Here is a 23,618-nt window from a genome sequence, read left to right as displayed (position 1 = left end):
TAGACTAGAATAACAAACACATAGTATAAAGCCACAGCAACAGTTTAAGAAATTCCCATATGCACTTGGATTCAGAAGCTTCAGAAACAGAGGGCATTTGCTTTGTGAAAACTCTGGGTGTATATAATTCACCCATATTTGCACATAGCAGCATGTGTAAGTGGTATTTGCATGCACATATTTCTCATCCAGCTCTGTTTTGCGAAACAGTGATTCAGGGAAGATAGAAAATAGAAATATATCAGAAGTAACAACTGAAAAATGGATTACTGGGATACTGAAGGCAGAAGCTGGATACCAACTGTACTGTCTTAGAACTAAATACACCTTTGATGTATAAAGCATGCATTGTTTCTTGTAGCAAAAATATGAGCCTACTTTTGTCAAAAATAATTACAGGAAGGAGTTGTGGGAGGCTCAGCATATCTGAAAGTCAAAGTTGCCTTTCTGATTTTTTTTTGCTGGCACTTCACTAACTCTAGGGGTCCTAGAGAAGAGCAAGTGAACTTTTGACTAAGGCATAGCAGTGAGAATTGGGAAGTCTTGTTCTGTGTAGACTTAGATTTCTTCAGGCAAATAGTTTAATTTTTCTTTGGCTCATTTGAACAATGAAATCAACATAGTCAAACAGTGGTTGCAATGAGATCTAAGTTTTTAATATTGTAGAAATGGAAAGCATGAAAAGTAGTAGAGAAGTATAAAATATTATTACTTAAGCTTCAGGAATATATCTGAGCTTGTCTCAGATTTGCTTAGTTGTGCTAGACTTCTACCTATGAAGAGTTATTATAAGAACACAAAAAATTTGGTGATAGATTAAAGCGTATGAAATTCGCTTTTCTTTTTTAAAATTCTTTTTCTTTTTTATTTTATTTTCCCCACTTCAGGCTCTTGGTATGACATCTTCCCAGGACAGAGCAATCATTAAAAAAAAGCTAAAGGAAATGAAAGCATCTTTGGAGAAAGCTCGCAAAGCTCAAGAGAAAATGGAGAAGCAAAGGGAAAAGCTCCGGAAGAAAGAACAAGAGCAACTGCAGAGGAAGTCGAAGAAAACAGACAAGTCTTCACCAGATGCAACAGAGGGCACTCAGGAGCAGTGATAGCGGAAGTGCTGCGGCGATAGGAAAGTGGAGGCACTTCAAGGGAAGAGAAACTTATATTCTCTCTGGTGCCCCTTCAGCTTTCTTGCATTCATCATTACACGAGAGTGTGTACAGAGAAATGGGCTATACATAGAATGACTAGGGAAATTTATATTGTGTAGTTTTATTTTCCCACATATCCAGTTCACGCTCGTTGCTGTTGCCATGTGAAACAACCCCAGCCCCTTGGTTTGTTTTGTTGTTGTTGATGGCTAAGAGATTTCATATTTGTGTGGCGGTGTTTCCTTCCAAACTACTCTTCTCTATTGAGCTGTATGTGTTTGTTCACTTCAGTAACCAGCATGATGCCGAGGAGCATGCTCCACCGCTTCACCTCTTCTGAATAGGATGGCCAGTCGAAACGATTGGTAAACATTTCTTCAGCTGGGTAAAAATTGTGCTCTGTCCGATAAGAGTTGACTTAACTTTCTAACTGGAAGTTCAGCTTCTTTACGGTGTTTGGATACTCAGTTCTATCTACTGGAGTAAGTTTCATCTTGCATCAGTACCTTGAAGCGACACTGCTCTGGAAACACAACTGTTTAGTGACTTCTTATGATACACTGGAGATAAAGACAGGAGAGTCGATATTCCCCCTGGGTGAAAGACAGGAGGTGAAACTCTTTCTGTTAACTGTACAATAGTTAATCCAGAACGGAGGCAAAGCCTTAAATGATTATGTGGGTTTACACAGAAATCTGAGGATAACATTTATCCTTTAGATATCTGAGCAAGGCTGAATTTCTAACTAGAGCACAGCATATAGATCTGTATAAATTTCATTGTGCTCCCAGTGTGTAGGCAACTTTCTTAATAGCACACTCTTCTTTCTTTTTCATGTGTTTTGAACAGGAAGCTGGGTTTATTTTGTTTCAGGTTTGGGTTTTTTTTTTTCCCCAATAAAAACACCACATCTTCAGATTCATCCTCCAGTAAGCATTGGGAGAATAAGCTTTGTGCTGTGCTGTTATGAAGCTGTTGTTGGAAAAGATTATCAAACTTGAGACTGCTGAAGATTTTCAGTTTTTACAGAAGTGCACTTTAAGAAGAGGAAGACAAGGGATTCTGGTTAAAATTAAATTCAGTACATTGCTGTTAAGATCAATGCTGCTATGGAGGTGACGGTTACTAAATCCAAAGCTGCCATATGTTAACTGTTTTGATTGATGTGTTTAAAGAGTATCACCACTAAAACCTGAATTTTTCAACCTAGGCTGTAGAATGTTTTGATGGCTTAGCAGTTGTCATTTTACATCCTTCAGAGATTTCTGTTTTCCTGGTATATGAGGCCATCAGCAAAGCCTGCTGTGTAGTTTTGACTATGACAGAAGCAGTGTATAGCTCACACTGCATGGTGTTACTGCCTCTTAAAGAGTGGTATTAAAATATTCAGTATTTCTTCAAAAGAATGGACAGACAACAGGCACATATTCACAATGAGAAGCTAGAGGTATTATCTTCCTGCTTTATAGTCAAAGCTAACTACGTAACAGCATTTATAGTTGAGAAACGGCACTTCCCTTTCATGCATCCTGGAAGCTGCAGTCTTCAGCTAGTCATGCCAACCCATAAATTGTTTAAGGTGTTGATGCAAAGTTAGAATCTTGAACTGGAAAAGTTGCCAGCCTAAAAATGCAAATACTGAGTTATTTTGAAGAAAACGTTTGTTTCAGTTTGGCTTGACTTCTCTTCCGCTCTGTACTTTATGGCATTCAGAATTGTGTCTGTAAAGTTCTCTGAAACTCAGATTTGAAACAGTTGGGATGCAATGTTTATAGTTAAATTTCTTTTGATTCTAATAATTTTTTGACATGTAAAATGGTCTGTAAACTGAGAAAGCCTAGTTCATTCGAAATTAATACACAACAGATCTACTTAGCATTAGCTTTATTTTTCCTTCCAAATACAATTTCTACAAGTTTCTGATGTATATTTTATTCAGATCTAAAAATGAAATGAAAGTGAGAGATACTTCCTGATATTTCTAAAGGCTTGTGTTATTTTTCTTGAGATAGACTGCTGGCAAAAAAAATACTCTTGCTAAGAAGCATTCCACATTGCAATGAATCTTTCTGCACTCTTTGTAGGAGAAAAATTACAACAATGTTTAACAGCCTCGTAAAACTAGCATTCTGTTATTTTAGGAGGTTATCAATTTATATTTGAATAAGAGAAGTTATCTGGAAGAAACTGGAAATTTAATATTTTAAATACAATGTTGATAAATGCATTCAATTATTATTTTCTTTTAAATTATGTTTACATTGTAGTAGTGTTTATGTGGTTGTATGTAGTAATCTAAGCTGGTGTCCCTGTTTTATGTTCTTTGTTTTCATAGAAACCTGAGCAGGCTGCTTGGCATTATACATTGAGTTTTCATTCTTGCTGCTTAGAACAGTTCCTAGTTAATCTCTTCGCAAATCAGATTCTTATTCTGCAGAATAACTAATTCGACTTAAGTCCTTTAAGTATTCAGGGTTTTTTTATTGCTTTGTGGTAATGTTGTTTTGTTATTCTCAGACTAAGAAAACACAACAAAAACCTTTAAAATAAAACCACACAATGTATTTTGATCAACACATGAAAACTCAGCAAACCAAGCAATGTCAGGAGTTTGCTCGTCTTTCTGTGATAAAAGAGATTTATGTGGTTCCTTTTATTAAGTATGGTAACTCATTTTTGGGATGTGCGGAAATGTCACTGGATAACAGATGTAAAGACCAGTGCAATTTGAAACTATTATTGTTCCATAGGACCTTTAAAGTTGTGTTGCATATTTCCCCTTGTATTGTGTAATGACATATGTGAAGCAGAAGATGTCTCATCATTCTTAACTTAAACTTCCTGTAAACCAATGCTAAGTCAGACTAATGTGGCGGTTTATGTAGTAAGAGGAAACAACTATTCCATGCTAAATGACTGGAAAGACTTTCTCTATTGGTTTACCTGCGAATGTAACTGTTGCCTACTGTTGCATATTTGTTTGTGGAGCTAAAGCACTTTTGAGTATGCTTGACTTGCCTGGCCACCTTTGAACTGCTGGGCAGGCAGCGTGGTGTTTCCATGCCTCTAACTGCGTGTCCGTGTCATTTTTACTAGGTGGCCTAGGTGACCACAGCAGGCTGATGAAGTTAATTTCTCCTTCCTTACAATGGGAGGCCAGGTTATGAATATATCGAGCCTCTGAAAGGGTGAAGAAAAGAGAGTTAGCAAAAAGTGGAACTCTGAAAAATAGAAAATAAAGATACAACACTGCAGGTTACTTTAGTCCTAAAAAAGCAGGTGCTTATACTGAGATTGTGGAGACAGTGGTGGCTCCTTGCTTTGTCCAAATCAGCCAAACATACTGACATTTCTTGCTTGCACCCATGTGGTGGGGTGCTGCAGCCATGCAAATTGCATGTTGAAACTACCAATTCGGTTTCAGTCTGCCCAGAGAGACAGGGACCAGGAGGTGAGGCAGGAGCCCAGCCTGTTCATTGCAATGCACTGAGTATTGCCCACTGCTGTCTGCGTTTTCCCCACCACTCTGAGCAGGGCTGGTGGGGTCACTGGAAGTGGAGCCTGTTCTAGGTCATAGGTTAGAATTGCACAGTGGAACAGAAACCAGTAATAAAAAGCTGACCAAAGTTAGGTGATGTTTGTATCTCAGTGTATACAAATGCTTTTGCATTTTTTTAACTTTTAAATTTTTTTTTGCAAAGGCATCTGTTGTGCCATGACTCTAGTCTGATGCAGGGATACCAAAAGAATTGTGCTTTTGCTAGAATTACTGAGCAGCTTTCTTCTGAAGCTTGCCAGTCCTCAGCTCTCATGGACATTCAGAGGTGCTCCACACTGAGCATCAGGGTTCCTCATACTTAGTTTCTTCCATAAAAACCTCCTGTCCTCCTGAGCTGCTCTGCCTTCACCTCCAGGCCTCACGTGCTGGCAAGTAAGAGGTGGGCATGCTGTGTGATTTTTGAGAATGAATTCTGTTCAACTTTTAAGTCAGAGAAAGAAATGCTGCTCTTGTTAATAGTACAGAATCCAGTTCTACAGTAGGAAGGAAGAGGGTCATCATTTAGTTGTGTCTGGCCAAGAAGTACCGTTCCAGGTACCATCACAACACTGAAAATCAAAAGGAGGGGTTTGCACAGGTTCAGCTGTAGTTCTCTGCAGGATCTGCAGTGCAGTCTGTACTGTTTCTCAGTGCTGAAATTTAGGGAAAGTTCGGAAGAATTAAGTCCTGTGTTGATTTCTTAGCCGAGTGCTTACAGAAAGAAAATATTGCCAAGGCAAAAGCAAAACACGATCTAGCTCTTTTTAGGTGTGGCCTCATCCCCTGAACTGTCGTCAAACTAAGTGATAGAGAGGTTAGACCCTTCTAATACAACCTCCCCCGTTCCATGCTCTCCCGCACTTGAAAAACTCAGGAAACCTATGTCATCTTCCAGAACACTGAAAAAACAGCTGTTTTAAAATAGTAGCGCATATTTAATTAATTTTTAAGTCTTTAACAGTCGAAATGGGCAGAGCGCACAGAGCAGTTAGATGGTTTGGGTTTGGTTTTGTTAAATTAGTGATTGAAAATAATGAAATCAGTCTCTTAGAAATGTTTAAGTGGTTTGTGGCTTGACTTCTCTTTAAATAAATATGTATGGTTTTGCATGTGTACGTGCATATGTACGTACCTGGATGTTCATACAGACTGACACTGCACTCGCAGCAGCTGGCACACAGCTGGCTGTGCCTTACCGGGCTGTAGGCACATGGTCTGCGCAGTACACATAGGGCCCAGGGCTGTCTGCAAGCTGGGGGGAGCAAAGCGCGGCCCCTCGGTCTCCGCAGCATGCTCTCCCCATCTGTGCTGGTAGCTTTGCTCACTCTTTTCTTGCAGGGTTTTATGTATTCTGAAGATCAGAAGATTTTAACGTTTTGTTAAAACCATATAAAGAATGGTCCTCTGGAGGTCCTTCTGCATGTTGTCCTCGGGCTGTTGTTTTGGGGTGGGAGGTTGGCAGGATTGATTTATTGGGGGGTCAGTATTCTAGGAAGGAAACCCTTTTTTGTATTTTGAACCCTAACTTTGATTTCTGTTGGAGCGCTTTCAGCAGCTCATTTGCGAGCAGGATTATCAGTGACATCCGAGGTGGCCTACCCACTCACCACAGTGGACTGTCCCTTTTGTTAACCTCCTGTGTGGATTTCACTGTACTTTTTCCACCTGTAAAACTGATTTTTCAAAGCTGTGACACCTGAGTCATGACATTGAGCCCTCCAAGCCCTCGTCATAAAATGAGCTTTCTGTTACAAACCAGCAGCTGTTACTAACCGGCAGTATTAACTGGTACTTTTGCTGTCAGCATTAAGTAATTATTTTAAAATGCATGTTTTACTGGAAGGTTTGGTGGTAGTGCCTTGATCTGCCTGTTTCTTTGGGACATTTGGACTGTGTTAAGAACGAGCTGTAGGGTTTGTGAAACCTGGTCTGCTGAGTTAGGCTGGTTTCTTCTTCCAGAGCAGGGAGAGGCGAAGGGGCTCGCAGCTCATGAGATCGGGTCCAACCCGCATGACCCAGGAGCCTGAGCCTCCTGATGGGTTTTCAGTGGGAGCTTTGTCACCGACACCAGTGGAAGCAGGTTCCGGCCCTGGTGCAGAACCGACTGCAGGAGAGGGGGATTCCAGGGCACCAGACGTAAGTGAACCTCTTCTACTTTCCCATACACATTTACTGTCTAAACAACTGCTTTTGTATTTTCAGTCACATTGCAATGGTAACTCACTGGTCGCTGACAAGTGTTAGACATATTGCTAGAAGACCAGGCAGCTAAAAGACTAAAATGCACTGTGCTCACTGTAAAAATTGGCTTCTTATATTGTTTCTTTTTATGTGGTTGAAGAGGTGGTTGCGCTTCAGATTTTTTCTTTTTTCTTTTCTTTTTTAAAAGAGGTCAAATGTATATGAAGTGCATGTTATCCTGATCTTTTTGTTTGTACATCTTGGTGTCTGATCATCTGCATGAAGGACACAGTAGTGCCATGTCTGAGCTTGTTCTCTTGTGCTTGGTTGATATGAACTTCTCTAGATTGTTGAGTTTTTCCCAAAATAACTTTGGTTAATATTTAATTATTGGGAGACATCAAAACAAAACATCATGGTGGCCCTTTGTTTTCTTACAGTTTAAATAAAAAGAACAAAGCCTTGTGGTTTAAAGTTAATTTGTTAGTGTAAATAAATTTATTGCCAATGAGTATTATTGTTGTTAGACAACGAATGCAATAAAACGAGAAATCCTGAATCTTTACTAGAATTTGTATCGAGTCCTCACTTCCTGCCTGTTTGTTGGTCATTCCAGAAGAAATAAATGGTGAGCACGACTGGACAGCTGTTGCTACATGGATCAGACTGGGCAGGGGGGACGTGGACCTTGCCCTGTTTATTCTTTCTTTCCTTCTGCGCAGTGACAAAGATTATTTTAATCCCAGCTCTTGGCCAGATTGGCATAATTCACAGGCCTCTGAGTGGATCTTGTTTACAATCTGTAATTATGTAAAACATAAAGAAAAAATAGAGTAAGGAAAGAGAATGGCCTTTTTTCTTCATATGCAGATGAAATGTAGCATGCAGTCTTTTGCTGCAGGTTGATGTAAAAATAGGCTGCCTTCATGCTGATGCTGGTCAGTGTTTGTCTGTTTAAAAGACCTGGATTAGTTTGGTATATAAAAACATTTTGCCATTTTATTCTCAAGTGTAGGTTAGTTATAATGGGCATTTTGTACAAAGTACATCAGTTCTGAAGAACATGTTTAATATGTCTTTATTTATTTGACTTCAGTAAAGCATTAATTAGGGAAAAGCGGAGGGTGCAGACTGTCCAATTTGTGTAGTCATTTCAGTGGATTTACATCCAGCAAAATCTAGGCCAAATACTCTGCACTTAATCTGCTTAACCCAGTCCGTGTTTCCCAGCAGCTGAATCATAAATCTTGCTTTCCACTAATATGGCCACCACCTGCAAGAAGATATAAGAATCCTCAATCCATAAAATTATTATCTTCACTAAAATAGGTATATTAAGAGGCTGTAAGTCCATGACTGACATGTAAAATGTGTCTGCTCAGCAGCTTCTTGAGCCTGGAGACATCTATACATGTGTCCCTGTTGTTTGTGCAAGTTGTCTCAGATGCCTGCAGTTTGGTTTCCGAAATGCCCATAAGTGCTCCAGACTCTACAGCTTGCAAAAGATGATGGGTTATGCCCTCCTCTGGGAAGCAAGCCTGGGATATTCCCTAGGCAGGTTACCTTGTGCTTCGGAATCCGGGCTGGGGGTCCATCTCTCACTGCTGTTTCTGTACCGAGGCTGCCAGTGTGTTTTATCAAGTGGTGATTCCGTGCTGAGGGGCAGAAGCCGCGTGCCACCATTGCTTTTGTTGCAAAACATGTACTTGCTGTCTCTGTCCTGCCCAGTGGCACTTTAACGCAGGGTGGCCCAGCCACCTCCCCTCCCACCTCTGCACTGTGAGGCTGGGACACCTTAGGGGAGGTTGGCAACGGGCTTCCAACCCTCTTCGCCTCAGATTAAAATTCAAAATTCTACTATTAGTAATAGCAGGTACTAAATCCTATCTACAGTCTCTCTCCTCTCAAATGCTTTAGGAAAAGATAAGGCCCGTCGCTTGCACGTGCTTCTATCTGTGAGAAGACTGCTGGGAAAAACTTCAGTACGGGAAGAGTTAAAAAAAAAAAAGCCAGTGATGAGTGAATACGTTATCTATTTTCTGAAAGGCCAAAACTGACAAAAAAGTAGATGTTTGATAAGATCCAACGACATTTGAAGATTTTCTAAGCTACTGGAAAAAGTAAAATTTATGTTTGATGGGTTACTTCTACCACCGCTGAGGGAAATGCTATTACACTTCTGCAACCACAGAGCAAATCCGGGACCAGCAGAATGACTGTTCGGTGTTTCAGCTGTGTTGCTGCCACTGCTGCAAAACACTCGTTAGAAGATGGCACTTAATTTACTTGAGAACAAATGGTGGCACAGGCTTAAAATAATTATTTTAAAATGCTAGTGCAGGACATTGATGGCTAATCACAAACAAGCTAATAGCCCAACCTCTCCTTATTGTGGAAACTTCCTTCAGAGCAGTTTCTTCTGCTCAGGCTCTGGGAACAACATCTGTTCCTCATGGCTGAAAATGGATTACAAGTTCCTGTAGGAAGGCACACTGCTTCCCAGGGAAGATGCAAATGTCCTGCAGGGAGAGAAGTTGCTAAGAAAGGAGCAGCAAACTCAGCGTTACAGTAAATTACGTTCTCGGGTGCTTGGTGTAGTTGACTGATGCTGAAGGTAAGTCCAGCAAAGGGATGAGGCAAAAGCCACCCTCATTCAGGGCCAGTTCTGCTCTATGGAAGTGCTGTCTGCACCCCGTGGTTAGCAAAAGACTTAAAACCATGATCTGAACAGATAAATCCCTGGTCACCAAAGCCTCTGTAGGTAGACTGTAAACCCCGGCCAGTGCTCACATCCCCAGACAAACTGTGGGCATTTTGGAGAGGAGCTGTGAACAGTTTGAGCACAGAGCCACTCACGCAGTGTCGTGCCCAAAAGTGTCCAAAAGACAAGGTCAGCCAGCCGTGCGGTTAATTTTAAAGCTCAAGTCTGCCCCTCCAGCCATCACTAGACCCCTGCAGCACATACCATTTGTATATGAAACATCCCAAATACCATCAACTGCTATTGCTAGTTGGGGATGAACGCGCTGTCTGGCATGGCAACAGTGGGAAGCTGCTGGCAGTGGGGAGGGTGCAGATGGGTTGCCGCTGCCAACTCAGCTCTCAGCCCTCGCACAACTTGCGGCCAGGGAGGTGCCTCACACCGTACTCTGCCAGCAGCATGGGGGCTCGGGCTGGAGCAGACCCTCTCTGGGGACAGGCAGGCGATGTGACAACACCCACAGTCCACTGCAGCGGTGCAGAGGAAGGGGGATGGCACTGTCCCTCCCATACAGCAACACAGCCCCAGCCGTGAGCCCTGGCACCAACTCCTCACTCCGGTTGGACCTGCCCCCTTCTCTCAGAGAAGGAGCAGTAATTCCTTTAGACCAGGGGATGAGAGCCATTAGGCTTACTTGTGTTCAAAATAAAAGGTGGAGGAGCCAAGAGGTGTCAGCACACGTTTGCTGCTCAGGGCACAGCTCACCCAGACCTGAGCCCGCAGTAAAGCTTCCTTGCGGCCAGACCGGCAAAGCCCAAAGACAGATGAAGGTGTGCACGTGCACTGGCTCCTGTCTCAGTGTTCGGGCTGCTACAGAGCAGGTTATTTGCTCCATGCTGTAGGCAGAAGTATGCTGGTGTTTTCACAGTACTGGATTTACCAGGTACTCTCCAGATTAGAGGCCATGGCTGGCAGTGAAGCAAATTGCAGCCTGGAACAGCAAAGCCAAAATAGCAATTAGCAGCTGAGGACTGGTTCTTTCTCCTCCTCAGCTTGCGCTTGAGGAGCTGCCTGCCTTTTTTCTTCCCACGCTGGTGGAAGAACAGCTGCAAGGAAACACTACCGCATCAGCTGCAGGATGCAGGGGAGATGGTGGCCCCAGGCAGGGCTGTCTGGTGACACCACTGGAGGGGCAGCCAAGCTGCTGAGAGGCACCAGTGCGGGCAGGTACAGGCAGCACAGCAGCAACCCGGGCAGGGGAGCAGCCATGGATAACACCCAGCCTTTCGCTGAATGTCAGCATCTGTCACAAGGCCGAAGCAGTGATCGGAGGTGGGAACTCAGAGGACAAAAAAGAGCTGCAGGAGCTGCTCTGTGAATATCTGTGAATATCTGTGACATCTATACTGGTGAACGAAGAGCTTGCTCCCCAGGCAGGAAACCAACTGGTGGTTCAAAGAGGGGCTTCTGCAAGGCTTGCGTCTTGCAGTGCACACTGTAAAGCACAAGACTGATTCCCAGCTCCAAAGGACCCTCAATTCAGTTTATTGCAAGTGATTGATTGCCAACTAACACCCTTCTAAGAATATAAATCGATAGAAGCCTGGAGAGGTCTTTTAGCAGTGCACAATGTTATCAGTAACTGCCGCTGGATAAACGCGAAGCTGCACAGAAGCACAATGGGCATCAGCTCCATGCAGCCAGGCAGTTAAACACAGAACAAGCGTGACCCACACCTGGAGGCAGTCACTGTGGCAAAGGGCCCAGAAATGCTCCCTTTGCTTTAACAGACAGCAGTAATTGCTAATGCCCTTTTCATTGAAGGTGCTTCCGAGTTGTTGCCCACCCTTTAAGAAAAAAAAACGCTTTTTAGAAGTCCCCTTGGAAGACTTACTAAGAAACCACTTGAAAGTGAAGCCCCTCTCTTTTCTCAGTAGCATTAAGACCAATTTGTGAAACTGAAGTAACATTAGGAAATGGCTTAAAGGGGGAAGAAGCAAGAAATGAGACTGGAAAAACATTTATTCTCCTTCCAGTTATTTCAGAAGCATTAGGGAAGGCCAATGGGAAGGTTCAGAAGAACCCTTAGCACAGTCCCTGGGAAAGCCCAAAAGTTGGTGACAAGAAACCACACCCCACTGGTAGTTTGCTAACTCATTACAAAATCAGTTTTCTCTGTGGGAAAAAACAAACAAACAAACAAATCAAACAGAAATCCAGCCACAACAGATAATTCAATATCTGACAGTTTAGTCATTTGTAATCTGAATTTGAACTTCAAGGTTACCCTTTGTTACTAACGTGGAGCCCTCCACATTACACAAATGAACTAATTTCTCACTTTCAGTTCCATCTAAAATACATTTCCATTATTCTAGTTAACCTTTATTGGAACAGTCTTCGAGTTAGCAAATCTAGCAGAAACTGAGTTCCCACGGAATTAAATCCTTTCTGCTGGAGATCTTACCCACAACGAGCTATAGCTCACAGTAGAGAGCTCTGTGGAAGACCGTGCCAATGAGAAGTTTTCTCTCGTAGATGGATGCGACCGAGGTTCCCTGCAGCACAGAGCCGTTGTCAGCATAGACACGTGTCACCACAGGCTCCTCCAAGAGGATGTTCTGGACACGCAGGACCTGCCGAAGGAGGGGACATGTCTACTGAAATGGCCGCAGCTGAAAATCCTCCACAGATGGATGGAATATCAGTGTGTTAATCTAAACAAATTAGTTAGGTTGATCAGCTGCTGGTAACTGAAACCAAGTGGTTCCTGTCATAGGGCCACAATTTCTGGTTCAGTGAAGCATGGTCCATGAAGACTGATAATTTTTTTAAGTGGTTGTGCAACAGAGACTCCACCTCATAAGTAAGGCAGCCATGCCCAGCACTAGGCACCTGCACAGTATTTTCTACACTAAGAGTTACTTAAAATCTCCTTATTTTCATGCTTTTCCCAAACAGAGTAAACAACTACCTAGTACCATAAATCTACTGCTATTGAACATGATAATTTTGAAAACTGTGTTATGGGAAGCTTCAGGCAAGGCTGAAACCCAATGGACAGCAACCAGCCACCTGCACTTGTGGCTGCTACCACGCTGGTGCCAGCACCTCATTGATTTCAGAACGAAAGAATTACAGTGTCACCTACTGATGAACCACATTTGCACAGATAAATCATTCCAGTGCAAACACTTCTGGTCATCCTTTGCACTCAGGCAATTATTTTTTGTTTGGCAAAGAGGCACTGGCTCGGTAATTAACACAGTTCATCAAAATTTGATTGCATGGCCACAGCTGCACAGACAGCAGCCTGAGGAGTCCAGAATGACTGAGCTACTGGGGGAAATTATTCAGTTGTCTCCTAAGGATCTGAATAGGTGTAAGCTGAGTATACACTGTTCAGGCTTTCCACTCAAGAGCAGAAGCTAGAAGCTGGGGGCCAGCGTGGTCTTTGCTTGCACAAAGGCTGCGCAGGCACTTCCCTATGTAACGCACAGTTAAGTTATACCGGGATGATTTGAACAGAGCAACTTTCTTGCACAGACATAGCCAGGAGACCAGTGACATCTCCCAAAAGGCACCTCAGAGGCAGGTGGATTTTCAGGATCGTTGTAGAGCAGCTTCATCCCGTTGGGATGACATCCCATCCAGACGTCTCCAGTGTGGGTGTCAATAGACAAGTTGTCAACCAGAGTGTCCAGCTGCAACATCTACCCAACACAGAGGAAAAACAAGGAGAGAACTTAAAGCAATCAGGACTCCTGGAAGCTAACTTTGACATGGTTTGTTTTTTGTTTTTTTAATTATTTTCTCCCTCAGTGCTGTTTTTCTTTTCCCCCAGTATGTTTCATCCCCTCCTCCATGGCATGAGAAACCTCCTTGCTGCTCCAAGCTTCCCCCCATTGGCTCACTTGCACCTACGCTCACGGTGATTGCTTCAGTGCTTTGTGGGCTGCCCCGCGCTGGCTGCGGCTGACTTCCACTGCGGCGCTACAGCATGCCCGAGGATCCCTCTTGGGTTGCTGGTGTGAGGGTGGAAGACCTAAAGCTCTGTAACAGGGCACACAGCACCTCTGCAAACCCACAGCAGGACCCATTCAGAACAGTACTTCACACATGATCAGGTTGAAATCTCAAGTATTCACGGGGACTAATCTGTCCAAAATCCATATATGCCTCTTTTTTATGGAACAGCAGCACCTTACCTTCACGTGGGTTAAATTCCAGTTAGCATGTTTTTCCAGAACATGGACCTTATGATCAAATATATCTGCAACATAGATGTACCTTCAAAAGAAAGCACCTGTTAAGCAATATGTACAAGTACAAAACCAGACAGTTCCTCCTGTGCAAGCCCAGCTCTTCCCGTGAGGAATGCCAGCTCACAGTTCTCACACAGAAACAGACACTGCAAGCAGCCCACAGGGCACTGAACTGAAGCCAACTTTCCAAGATGCTAATGTAGCTTCACACTGTGCCAGTTCTTCCATTATGACACTGAAGCAGGCTTTGGATCATGAGATCCACAAATATGCTTTATTTTTCATTTAAGATCACCTGCCTAAGCCACACAACTGGTTAATTCTGTCCTACAGACTTTTGGACTGTAGAGCATTCCCCAGTTACAGAAATTCTGCCCCATTAATCCTTGCAAGTAACATACGCAAACTATCAGCTGGTTAAAATGAAGCAACATTTGGTCTTATTGCATATAAACCATCACGCAAAGCAGCAAACACTGCCGCTAGTAAAAGACTGAGACACGTGACTTCTGTTCTACAAACCCTTCGTATCGCTTACATTGGACAAGTAGCACCTTTCCTTACATGAGCCAGTTTAGACACTTTGACCACAGAGGCACCACATGTACAAATGAGGATTTGGGGATTCTTTTGGGTGATCGAACAAAAGCTGAGGCAAGGAGCAACTTACTTTCTGTCAGGTGAAATGTTAATTCCATTGGCTGAATAAAACCCAGCTGCTACTTCTTTAACTTCTTTTGGACTGTAGTAAACAACATTTGTCCAAGTTAAACCCAAGAACATCTCCAAGAACAACAAGGGGAAGTCAGAGAAGTAATGGTCATTGGTAGCATAGAAGCTGTCTGGTCCCATAGCTACTATATCATTCACACTAAAAAAAAGATTAAAAGAGAGGGAGAAAAATAAATAAAAGAATGAAATGAGAGGTATGGAGGAGTTTTGTAGGACTTCCCAGAATCCAGCCCGGACGTGGCCATCCCATAGACATTAATGGGCTGCAATTACAGATGGTGCTTCAGATGGATGCTGTGTTCTTTAGACTCTTTTTACTTCTGTTCTCTTTTACATGGGCCAGGACTGTGCAGCACTGAACAGGACCACAGGGCATCAGCTAGAGATCTGGCCACCTGTCTGCAAGCCCATGGAAGTTTTTCTCTCTTTTATTACATTCAACTGGAAACCAGAGAAGAGGCAGGAGTTGTGACAACTTTTTGTTTCAGGCTCTGTTTATCTTGCAATTGTTTTGCAGTAGCACAGACCAAGAAAATTCTGGATGCAACCAAAAAAAAGCTAAAAGTACGTTTATTTTTACAGTGTAGCAAATTAAAAATAATAGAATATCTGAAGTTCATATCTGGAATGATCTGAGAGTGGGTTAATTACCAAGCTAATTCACTGGCATTGACCACAGCAGTGCTTCAGACTGATTTAGTGATACAACTATTAAAAAATCAAATTTACAGAAGAGATTGGAGAAACACAGTTTTTGATTACACAGATGAGAAATAATCAATAAGAGAAACAGGAAAGCTGGTTAAAGAGAAAATATCTCATGTTAATAATACCCTAAACTCTAAATCATCCTACTCTGGATTTTACCAAAGCAGCCTGTTCTTCTGGGGAAAGACGGTATTTAGCTCCAATACCTGTTCAGAAGCTGATGTCGAATGGTTTTCAGGTGTACAAGAGAACTGTCATCTTCTACAAATTTAAACAATTCTACTGTACTCTTCTGATGGGGATGATTCACAACAAAGAGGTATACGGTGTCATCTTACAAAAAAAGAAACAGAAACAGTTGAATTTCACCAGATCTCTGCAACAGTTTGCATCACTGAGCACCCACAGCTCTGAAGCAGCCTCCAGTACAGAGCACATCTTGGGTTTGGTGCATTTTTCTTCCGAGGCAGAAGGACAAGTACCGAAGTAATGCCGGACGCCACTGCAACTGGATCCAGACCTCCAGCTACTCTTCTCCCTGGCTCTCTCTACGGGGAACTGCTGTGTAAACTACATTTTTGCAAGCTCTACCAAGGAAGAAAGAAATCATGGCTCCATCCTTGTGCCTAAACCACTGGGTTTTGCAATCTGATTCACTATAGTGACTGGTTGCATGAAACAGCCACAGTCAGCTGGGAAGGAGGGCTTGTAGCCCAGCCATTTTGAGCTCTTTGGTTTAGTTACTGCATCCCCTGAGAAAGCTGAAGGAGCATCCTTCTCCTGTACTCTGTGTAAGGCTGCAGCCCAGCCCTTCTGGTGAGACCCTGAATTAGCCATCATCAATTTCTCCACCACCTTCCCTTAAAGGGTGACTGCGTGGGGATGGAGGTCAAGCTGCAGCAATGGTTCTCTTTCTCTTAGTATTTGCAGACTTCTAATTGCCCCGCTAAAATCCCCAGTGCAAGGACAGGGGAAAAAGAGAGGAAGGAGAGCACAAAGGGTATTTTATTGGTAGTCAGAACCTGCCATAGAACAACATGTTTTGGAGATGAGAACATGGCCTCGTGTCTTGGCCACAGAGTACCAGAGATTCTAGTAATTTACAACTATTTGATAATTTATAGTTCAGTTACAAAAGTCTCCACTGTGGTCACTGCTAGTTGGTGAAGCACATATTGCCTGAAAACCCTTGACCCCAGGGTGAGGCAGATGTAAATTGGTAAAATAAGCTTTGTGTGGTTTTCAAATCCTCAAACTCTTCCCATTTTCTTTCCTTTCAATATATAGGACATCTTTCTGTCTCAGACAGCCTGAGATTATGTGCAAAGGCTGTACCAGCTGACTTTTAGAAAAGAGCCCAAGAAAGATAAAAAGCCCAAACCCCTTTTTCTCTCCCAGCAAGCACAAACCATTGGGGCTGCGGTGCAAGGCCATAAAGGGATTTCTATTTGTGCTCTTCAGGCTGAGATTTGCCACCACCTCGGGTTAAAGTTCTCTTTACCTTTGTCTAAGTAGGTGCTGATTCCATGAGGGTTAAATGACGCCAGATCAAACCCTCGGCTGATTCTCAGTTCCACTGCTCTGGGATTGTCTTCATTCAAATCCATCAAAAATATTTCACCTGGCTTGTCTGGTGCAAGGGTCTTCAACCCTGGATATTTCAAGCCCTGTAAATCAAAACATAAGAAAACCATTCCTGGATAAAACGTAAAGGGAAGCAACACAAGGCTGAAAATAAGCCCTTGTTCAGGCTTTCAAGCACACATCAGGTGTCCTCCTTCTTCAGCCTGCCATGCTGTGATGGAGGCAGAGGGACGGGCTCTGCGCTCCCTGGCCAGCCCGTCAGTCGCAGCACAGAGGGAGCAGCCTGTGTGGAGGGCACGAGGAGCCGTGCCCAAGGCACCCCGGCGGTGGCAATCCTGCCACTGCTGCAGCCACCGCCTGGGTGGGTGCTCCCCATATGCAAACCACTCCACGAACCGACACGCTGGGGGCACAAACTGGGAGTATGGCACCACTGAATGCATCCAACATGGTAAAGTCATGGGGAATAGCAGCAGTGTGACAGCTCACAATTTCAACGTTATCATTCCCTGGGTGTCCCTGGAGCATGTAGATGAAACATCAGCTTTTGTTTTAGAAAATAGCCATCCTGATTGCAAAGAAAAGCTTAAAAACCTATGACCTAAAGGCTAAAAAACCCCAGGAACAATGAAATCAACAGACAAAATCTGATTTTTCTTAAAGGCAGGGAATTAACACACCTTCTTAACAAGGGAGAGGTTTGACATTTCAACATTTCAAGGAAGCAGCATAAAAGAAATTCAAGGCTACATGGGCAGATAAGCCGGCGCAATAGCATACATGTGTCAGAGGCACCACCACTTCAGTGTCAAGAAGTGCACTTGCTCAAGCAGAAGGAAATGCCGGCAAAGCAGACACAAGTCTGGGCCATTCCTACAGAGCCAGCTAGCCTTGTGGAAAAAAAAATTCATCCTGCAATTTTCACCTATGGCTTCTGTAGATAAGGAAGCAGGCAAGCCCTGCGCGGGATGGGGTGTGGGCACTTACAGAGCTGATGAAAGCCAGTCCATTAGGAAGTATGTCAATGTCTTCTGAACCACTTTCTGCAAGAGATAAACAGGGGTTTTCAGACAAGATTAAATATTTCCCATTGAAAACCCTCCTTTTTAGTACAGTTCCAGCTCTCATGAACGTCCCTTTCTGATATGACTGCACAGATGATGAAGTTCAGTGGAAAAGTTTGCATCGCATTAAAAGCGGTAGCAGAAGGCAGCAGCACGCCAGGTTAGGAAATAGTACTGGGGTTCATCTCTTTCTGGGGAGCTAGGGGTGCCCCCGGAGTGGCTGGGCAGTCTCCTGCCCAGCTCCGCACACCCTGGGGTGGTGCGCTTTTGCCCACAGTGTTCTGCAGCAAGCAATTAGCACAAACAATGAGATCTTCAGGGAAGGATCATACCCATCACTCAGCCCACGTGCCTGCGTAACGCAGCTCTGGGAACTGTGCACACCAATTCTCCTGGTTGAGCTGGGACACTCCACTAAGATGTATTTCCAAATATTTAGTTAAAGCTCTCATGTGACGGAGAACCTACTATATCTTTAATAGCTAAGGGCTTTAATAGTTAGACCACACTTTTAACTGCAGGTAATCATTTCCAATACTGCCAGTTCCTGTAGTAACTGCTAGGAAAATAAAATAAAATAAAATAGTAAAATAAAATAATAATAAAATAAAATAAAGTAAAATTTAAAAATCCCTTTAGTAAGAACACTATAGTAATTTTAGTCTTTGATCAAGAACTCTCCATAGAGCTTTTAGTCTGATCCTGAAGCACATTTGCCATCCCACATTTTCACTGCTCCCCTGGGAAGCCTCCCCTCTCTTCTCCAAATCAGCAGCACAAACAGCATTCCCCACAAGCCACTTTCCAGATGATGGCTGGATTAAACCCACCGAGGAACATTTGCTTAAAGAAGGATTTTTTTTTCTTTAACAGAGCCACCAACACAAAGGTTTTCCACCCAGCTTGTCCCATCTCTCCGCAACCCCTCCTGAGTGGCCATAGACCACCGATGTGACCCTACACCATCCCTGGCACCTCGTCACCACCTCCTGAGGCAGTGCTTGCAAATTTGAGCTGTGTTTATTGTTTTGTTTTATGTGACTCCTATTTGTCCTGGCACTAATTTGGCCAAACTGTAATTTATCCTGGGGCTACGGAACAGCCCTTTCGGGGAGGAACCAGATCTCCAAATTCACCCGTCCAAGTACGTTCCTCCCCAGCTCAGCCCTGGGGAGACGCAGTGGCACAACTTCTCCTGGAGGGACAGGGGCCGGGGCCAGGGCCAGCTCTGCCTCAGCCTCAGGAAGCCCCTGCTCCGCCCCATTACACTAGCAAGTGGAGCATCCCTGCCTTCTGAAGAGGAAACGATCCGAAGATGCATTCTGAGGGGAGCCAGCCCATTACCCCACCTCCTGAGTTTTGGTTCTGAATTTTGACTGGGCTCAGGCAGGAGGCAGACATCTGCACTGGTGTGCCCAGAGACATTTAAAGCCTGTGTTTTCCAAATAAAATTTTGAATTTGGGTTGGTTTTTATTTCAGCTTGGCTCATGCCCTGGTTTAAGCAACAAACTCCTTCTCTTTGCCCCAGCTCTCGGTCTCTCCAAGTCTGGGTTCATTTATAAGATAGGGTTAGTGGCGATTTCCCACTTCCCAGGACTGCTGCAAAGGCAACAACACAAATAAATGCTGAGAGGCTCAATTACCATGGTGACGAGAGCTGGACAGACAGCTTTTACTGGCAGAGCACACTGGTGAGTGAATGAACAGAAACATAATCAGTTATCGCTACTGAATTAGCGAGGCTGCCAAGCCGAAAGATGAGCTGGCTCATTTGGAGCAGACAATTAAAAAGTCCAAGTTTCTGGTGGCAGGAGCATAATGAGAGCCCTGCAACCAACTACTTTGAAAGGAACTGCCCAGCAAAGCACATTTCGGCTGCTTCTCAGCCAGATCCTGGTATGTGTGGAAGAGAGCGAGCGCCATCGAGAGAGCAGCAAAACGCTGATTCAGCACAATTGTGCTGAGCTGGCACCGCCGAGGTGTCAAGGAGAGGATGGAGACACACAGCTGGCTGCAGGGAAGCTCCCGGGCTCTCCAATGGGCCCATTTTGGGAGACTCTGGGCTGCTGTCACAGGCACTACAGGGACAGGAGAGTCAGGAACTGATTTATTAGGAATCAGTGACTTGCACTATATTGCTTAATTGTATCATCGAGCTCAGCTTGTCCATGGGATTATCTGAAGAGATGGTGTTTAAAAAAGAATTAAATATACCACGAAAAATTACTGCCTACCCTAGAAATGAGGGGGTTTTGTTCTTTATTTTACCTTAGTATGATGTATTCCACAGGTGCATCTAACAAAAAAAACACCTGGATTTCATGTCCAAAATCAAGTGCCTATTTTGCCTGTATCCCATGACTTGTTCCAAGATGCAAGTATTTCTAGCAATTTCTATAGTAGCTTCTTGAACTTCAGGAATTAGTACAGGACATATGGTTAGTTTAATAACTAGTAATACGATTAGACACTAATAAAATTAAAAAAATACTGTTTACTCTACAAATATAGCGCTTCCTACATATCTGTGAATGAGATTTAGGACAAGCTGCAACTTTTTATTGGTTTGTTCAATGTTTGCATCTGTGCTTACATTGCACAATATTTGAAAGGTGGAATAGACCAAAGTCTTAAAAAGAGAGAGACACAGAGAAGATGAAATTGTGCAGAAAGAAAAGGGTCCACTAGAGAATTATTCCATTTAGTCTGGTTTTGCTTCCTTTGCTATGGATGCGTTGCTTTTAACATAATTACAATAGACTGTACCAGATGCCTGTTCTACATACAGAATGGATAGTTTAAGATATTTTACTCAGAGCTGATCCAGCTCATTACCTATGTCCCACTTAAGAGTTCAGAAGGACTGCTTTAAATGTTAAAATACAGACAGATAATTTTTTTCAACTGCATCATAGCATTTTAATACAAAAAGATGTATACATCAGATGTATTTTAATACAATAAGATGTCCATGTAGAAAGATATCCTTACACAAAGTCACCCACAGGAGCAGCCTTACAGATCTGAGTACAGCAAAACCCTGGTCTGAATAGTGCTACCTAGGCAGCATCTAGACATCAGGGTTCCTTGCTCTCCCTGGGTAATATAACCCCCTCGGTCATAGTTAATGAATTTTGGAAGACATTGGCGTGAACATGCCAACTTTTAAGTTTGCACAAATCCTTGGTTATTTCTCTTTCTGCCACATAGGACTTGCTGGATTAATTTTTGGCATTTTAATTTTTCTAAAGAGCATCAAATGGCAGAGCGGACACTGCGAAGGGACAGTGTTACAGGAGCACAGCAAGAAGCAGAAATGAAGGTTTGTAAATTGAGCCACTGCTGCCTCTGAGCAGAGCTGGTTCTCAGAACTCACCACATCTCAATGTAAATGTCAGGCACCAAAAATGAGATACTGTTTGGAAATTAAATACAACTGTATTTGCCATTTCCAGCTTTCCTGCTTTCCTCAACAATCATGTTGCAAAAAGTCTTGTAAAGATTGCAATGGTGATATGCTTAAAAGAATTACTCAGAAATTATTTTTACATTAATCACCATCAAACAAGCATTATTCAGAGTCTTGTATGAGTAATTACAGCTTGATCTACAAGAGCTGGAAAGTTTTTTCAAATGCAATTTCTTCTGCATATAACCTTGGTTGAAGGAACTCTGCACACGCTCATTCACAGCAGCAATTTGACTTTACAAAGATGTTTGATTCCTGACACAAGGTAGAAGCAAGATTTATGCAATCAACACAGTGACTCAGCAAGCTCAAAGGCAAGGCTTGCAAACCTCACCCAATGACATCTAAGACATATAAAATCCAGGCAAATATCTTCATGACATTTCTGAAAATACTGAGGAGAAACCCCCCAGCCATTAAGCCTGTATTAAATTTAAAAATAATAATCTGGGGGAAAGAGAGACACACACACACAAAAAAAAATCCACTTTAAAGTTATCCATTTTATACTCTGGTTATCCTAAAGGGAGAGAAAAAACAGGACAGAAACATTGCTGTGTGTTAAACACATGACCTAAAGTACAAAGTCAACAATTCAGCCACTCTGTTAAACCTCTTTGCAAACCAGACTAAGATGACAAATATGACCCCTTGCTCTTTGAAACCACACATCTGAATTGTGCAACTGCACTGAGCTCCTGCCTGCATACCAGCCTGCTCCTAAATCTCTGCAAAATCAGGCGCTAAGGCGGGTGATCCTGGTCGGCATTTAGCAGCCGCTCCTGCGCCACATGCCTGTGGTCTTCTCCCAGAGCTTCCATCCTTGCAGCACGTCCTGTCTTCAAGAGGTCACCAGCTGACAGCCACCTGTGGGTCCCTGCCTGAAGAGCCAGCACACCCTCATCTAAAAGACAAATAATTTCCTAAGTGGCTGAGCAAACAAGTGTTTGCAAGGTACTCATTTTCAATAAAAGGAACAGAAACACTAAAATACCAAAGGCAAAAACTATTGCACCAAACTAGCTAGTTTTTTTAGTATAATTTTATTCCTGCGGCTTCTCCCTACCTCAAAGTCCAAGTAACAAATGAAAGTAAAATTAGCACTTTGTTTTCAGGGTCAGGCTTGGAAGCTGGCTTTAAGAAGCAGCTGCAAAATAAGGCTGGACAAAAAACCAATACACTCAGTTATTTGGAGCACATACCGATCCCTTTAATGAGCCGGCAGTTCGGGAGGGTTACTGGAGCGATTTCCCTTGAAGCATTGAGTCTGTTCCTGCAAGAGGAAAGACAAGGGTTAACAGCACACAGCCAGTTTTAAAACAGGTAATATTCCTAGTGTAGCTTTATCTTAGTTTTATTGTCTGCCATATCGCAGCAACAAATCAGCCATAAAATACCAAATAAGCAAAAGCCAGAAGTGACAACAGCAATTGTTCCAAATCACTGCAATGGTTACACACGTCCAGGGATTAAGTGATTCTCCTACAATTAATATCTTCAGGAACCTGATTTTCTTCATGAGCTTCGGGAACAAGCTTTCATGACCCACCACAGCTCCAGTGATAAAACAACATAGCCACACTTTCTTCAGGTTTCAACCACCTAAATATAGTAGCACCCTGCAGTTAGGACCAGTAGGTTCAGATGAGGAGAGGGCAACCTTCTACCCCAGCCCACTGCCTATTTTTGGTGACCAGCAGCAGCTGCACTTTCTTAATTTTTTAGTCCACATTTAAAAGTAGTGACAGCGTTATTACAAGGCAAGACTACCCACTGCCTAACAACAGGTAGGACTTGGTAGTATGATTTTCAGCAATTGCCCTGTCCCTTCCTCTTCTCTCCTGGTACCCACCCAGTGCACTATCCTTCAGAGGTGCTTACTTCATTCCTGAATATCCACAAAACTCGATCTCTGGCTCATGCGTTACAGGAAAAGCAGATACAGACAGGTACCTGCACATTAGTTCCTATTTCTCCAACTCCTCCATTCCAGGTTGTCTACGAACCTATATGAAAGCACCTCACTACCAGGACTGCTGCTTTTGACCATGGTGGTCTGCAGTGCCATAAGCAAATACATTGTGATTCAATGTAAAAATGTCAAGCTAATGTACCAGAATATTTCTTGATTTTTCTTTTATTTTTTTCCAAATACAGCTTTTAAACTAACGTAGTTACCCCTTTGCATGCCTATCATACATGTGTTGCAGCTGCACTTGGTTGTACTTCC

General features: G+C 43.1%; 1 protein-coding gene across 1 annotated transcript; it reads right to left on the bottom strand.

Moving 5' to 3' along the window:
- Positions 1-11,932: 11,932 nt before the first annotated feature.
- LOC104459358 (serum paraoxonase/arylesterase 2-like) lies at positions 11,933-22,857 on the bottom strand (the record flags this gene model as incomplete). Its single annotated transcript, XM_010086117.1, has 9 exons — positions 11,933-12,201; positions 13,150-13,278; positions 13,774-13,855; positions 14,501-14,701; positions 15,477-15,603; positions 16,772-16,937; positions 17,842-17,897; positions 22,591-22,661; positions 22,811-22,857. Coding segments are annotated over 9 exons (1,038 nt in total), but the record flags the coding sequence as incomplete, so codon positions are not given.
- Between the last annotated feature and the right edge of the window lie 761 nt (positions 22,858-23,618).

The sequence above is a fragment of the Pterocles gutturalis genome, unplaced genomic scaffold, assembly GCF_000699245.1.
Source record: "Pterocles gutturalis isolate BGI_N339 unplaced genomic scaffold, ASM69924v1 scaffold47065, whole genome shotgun sequence".
Taxonomy (NCBI): domain Eukaryota; kingdom Metazoa; phylum Chordata; class Aves; order Pterocliformes; family Pteroclidae; genus Pterocles; species Pterocles gutturalis.
This window is presented reverse-complemented; position numbering and strand designations above follow the sequence as displayed.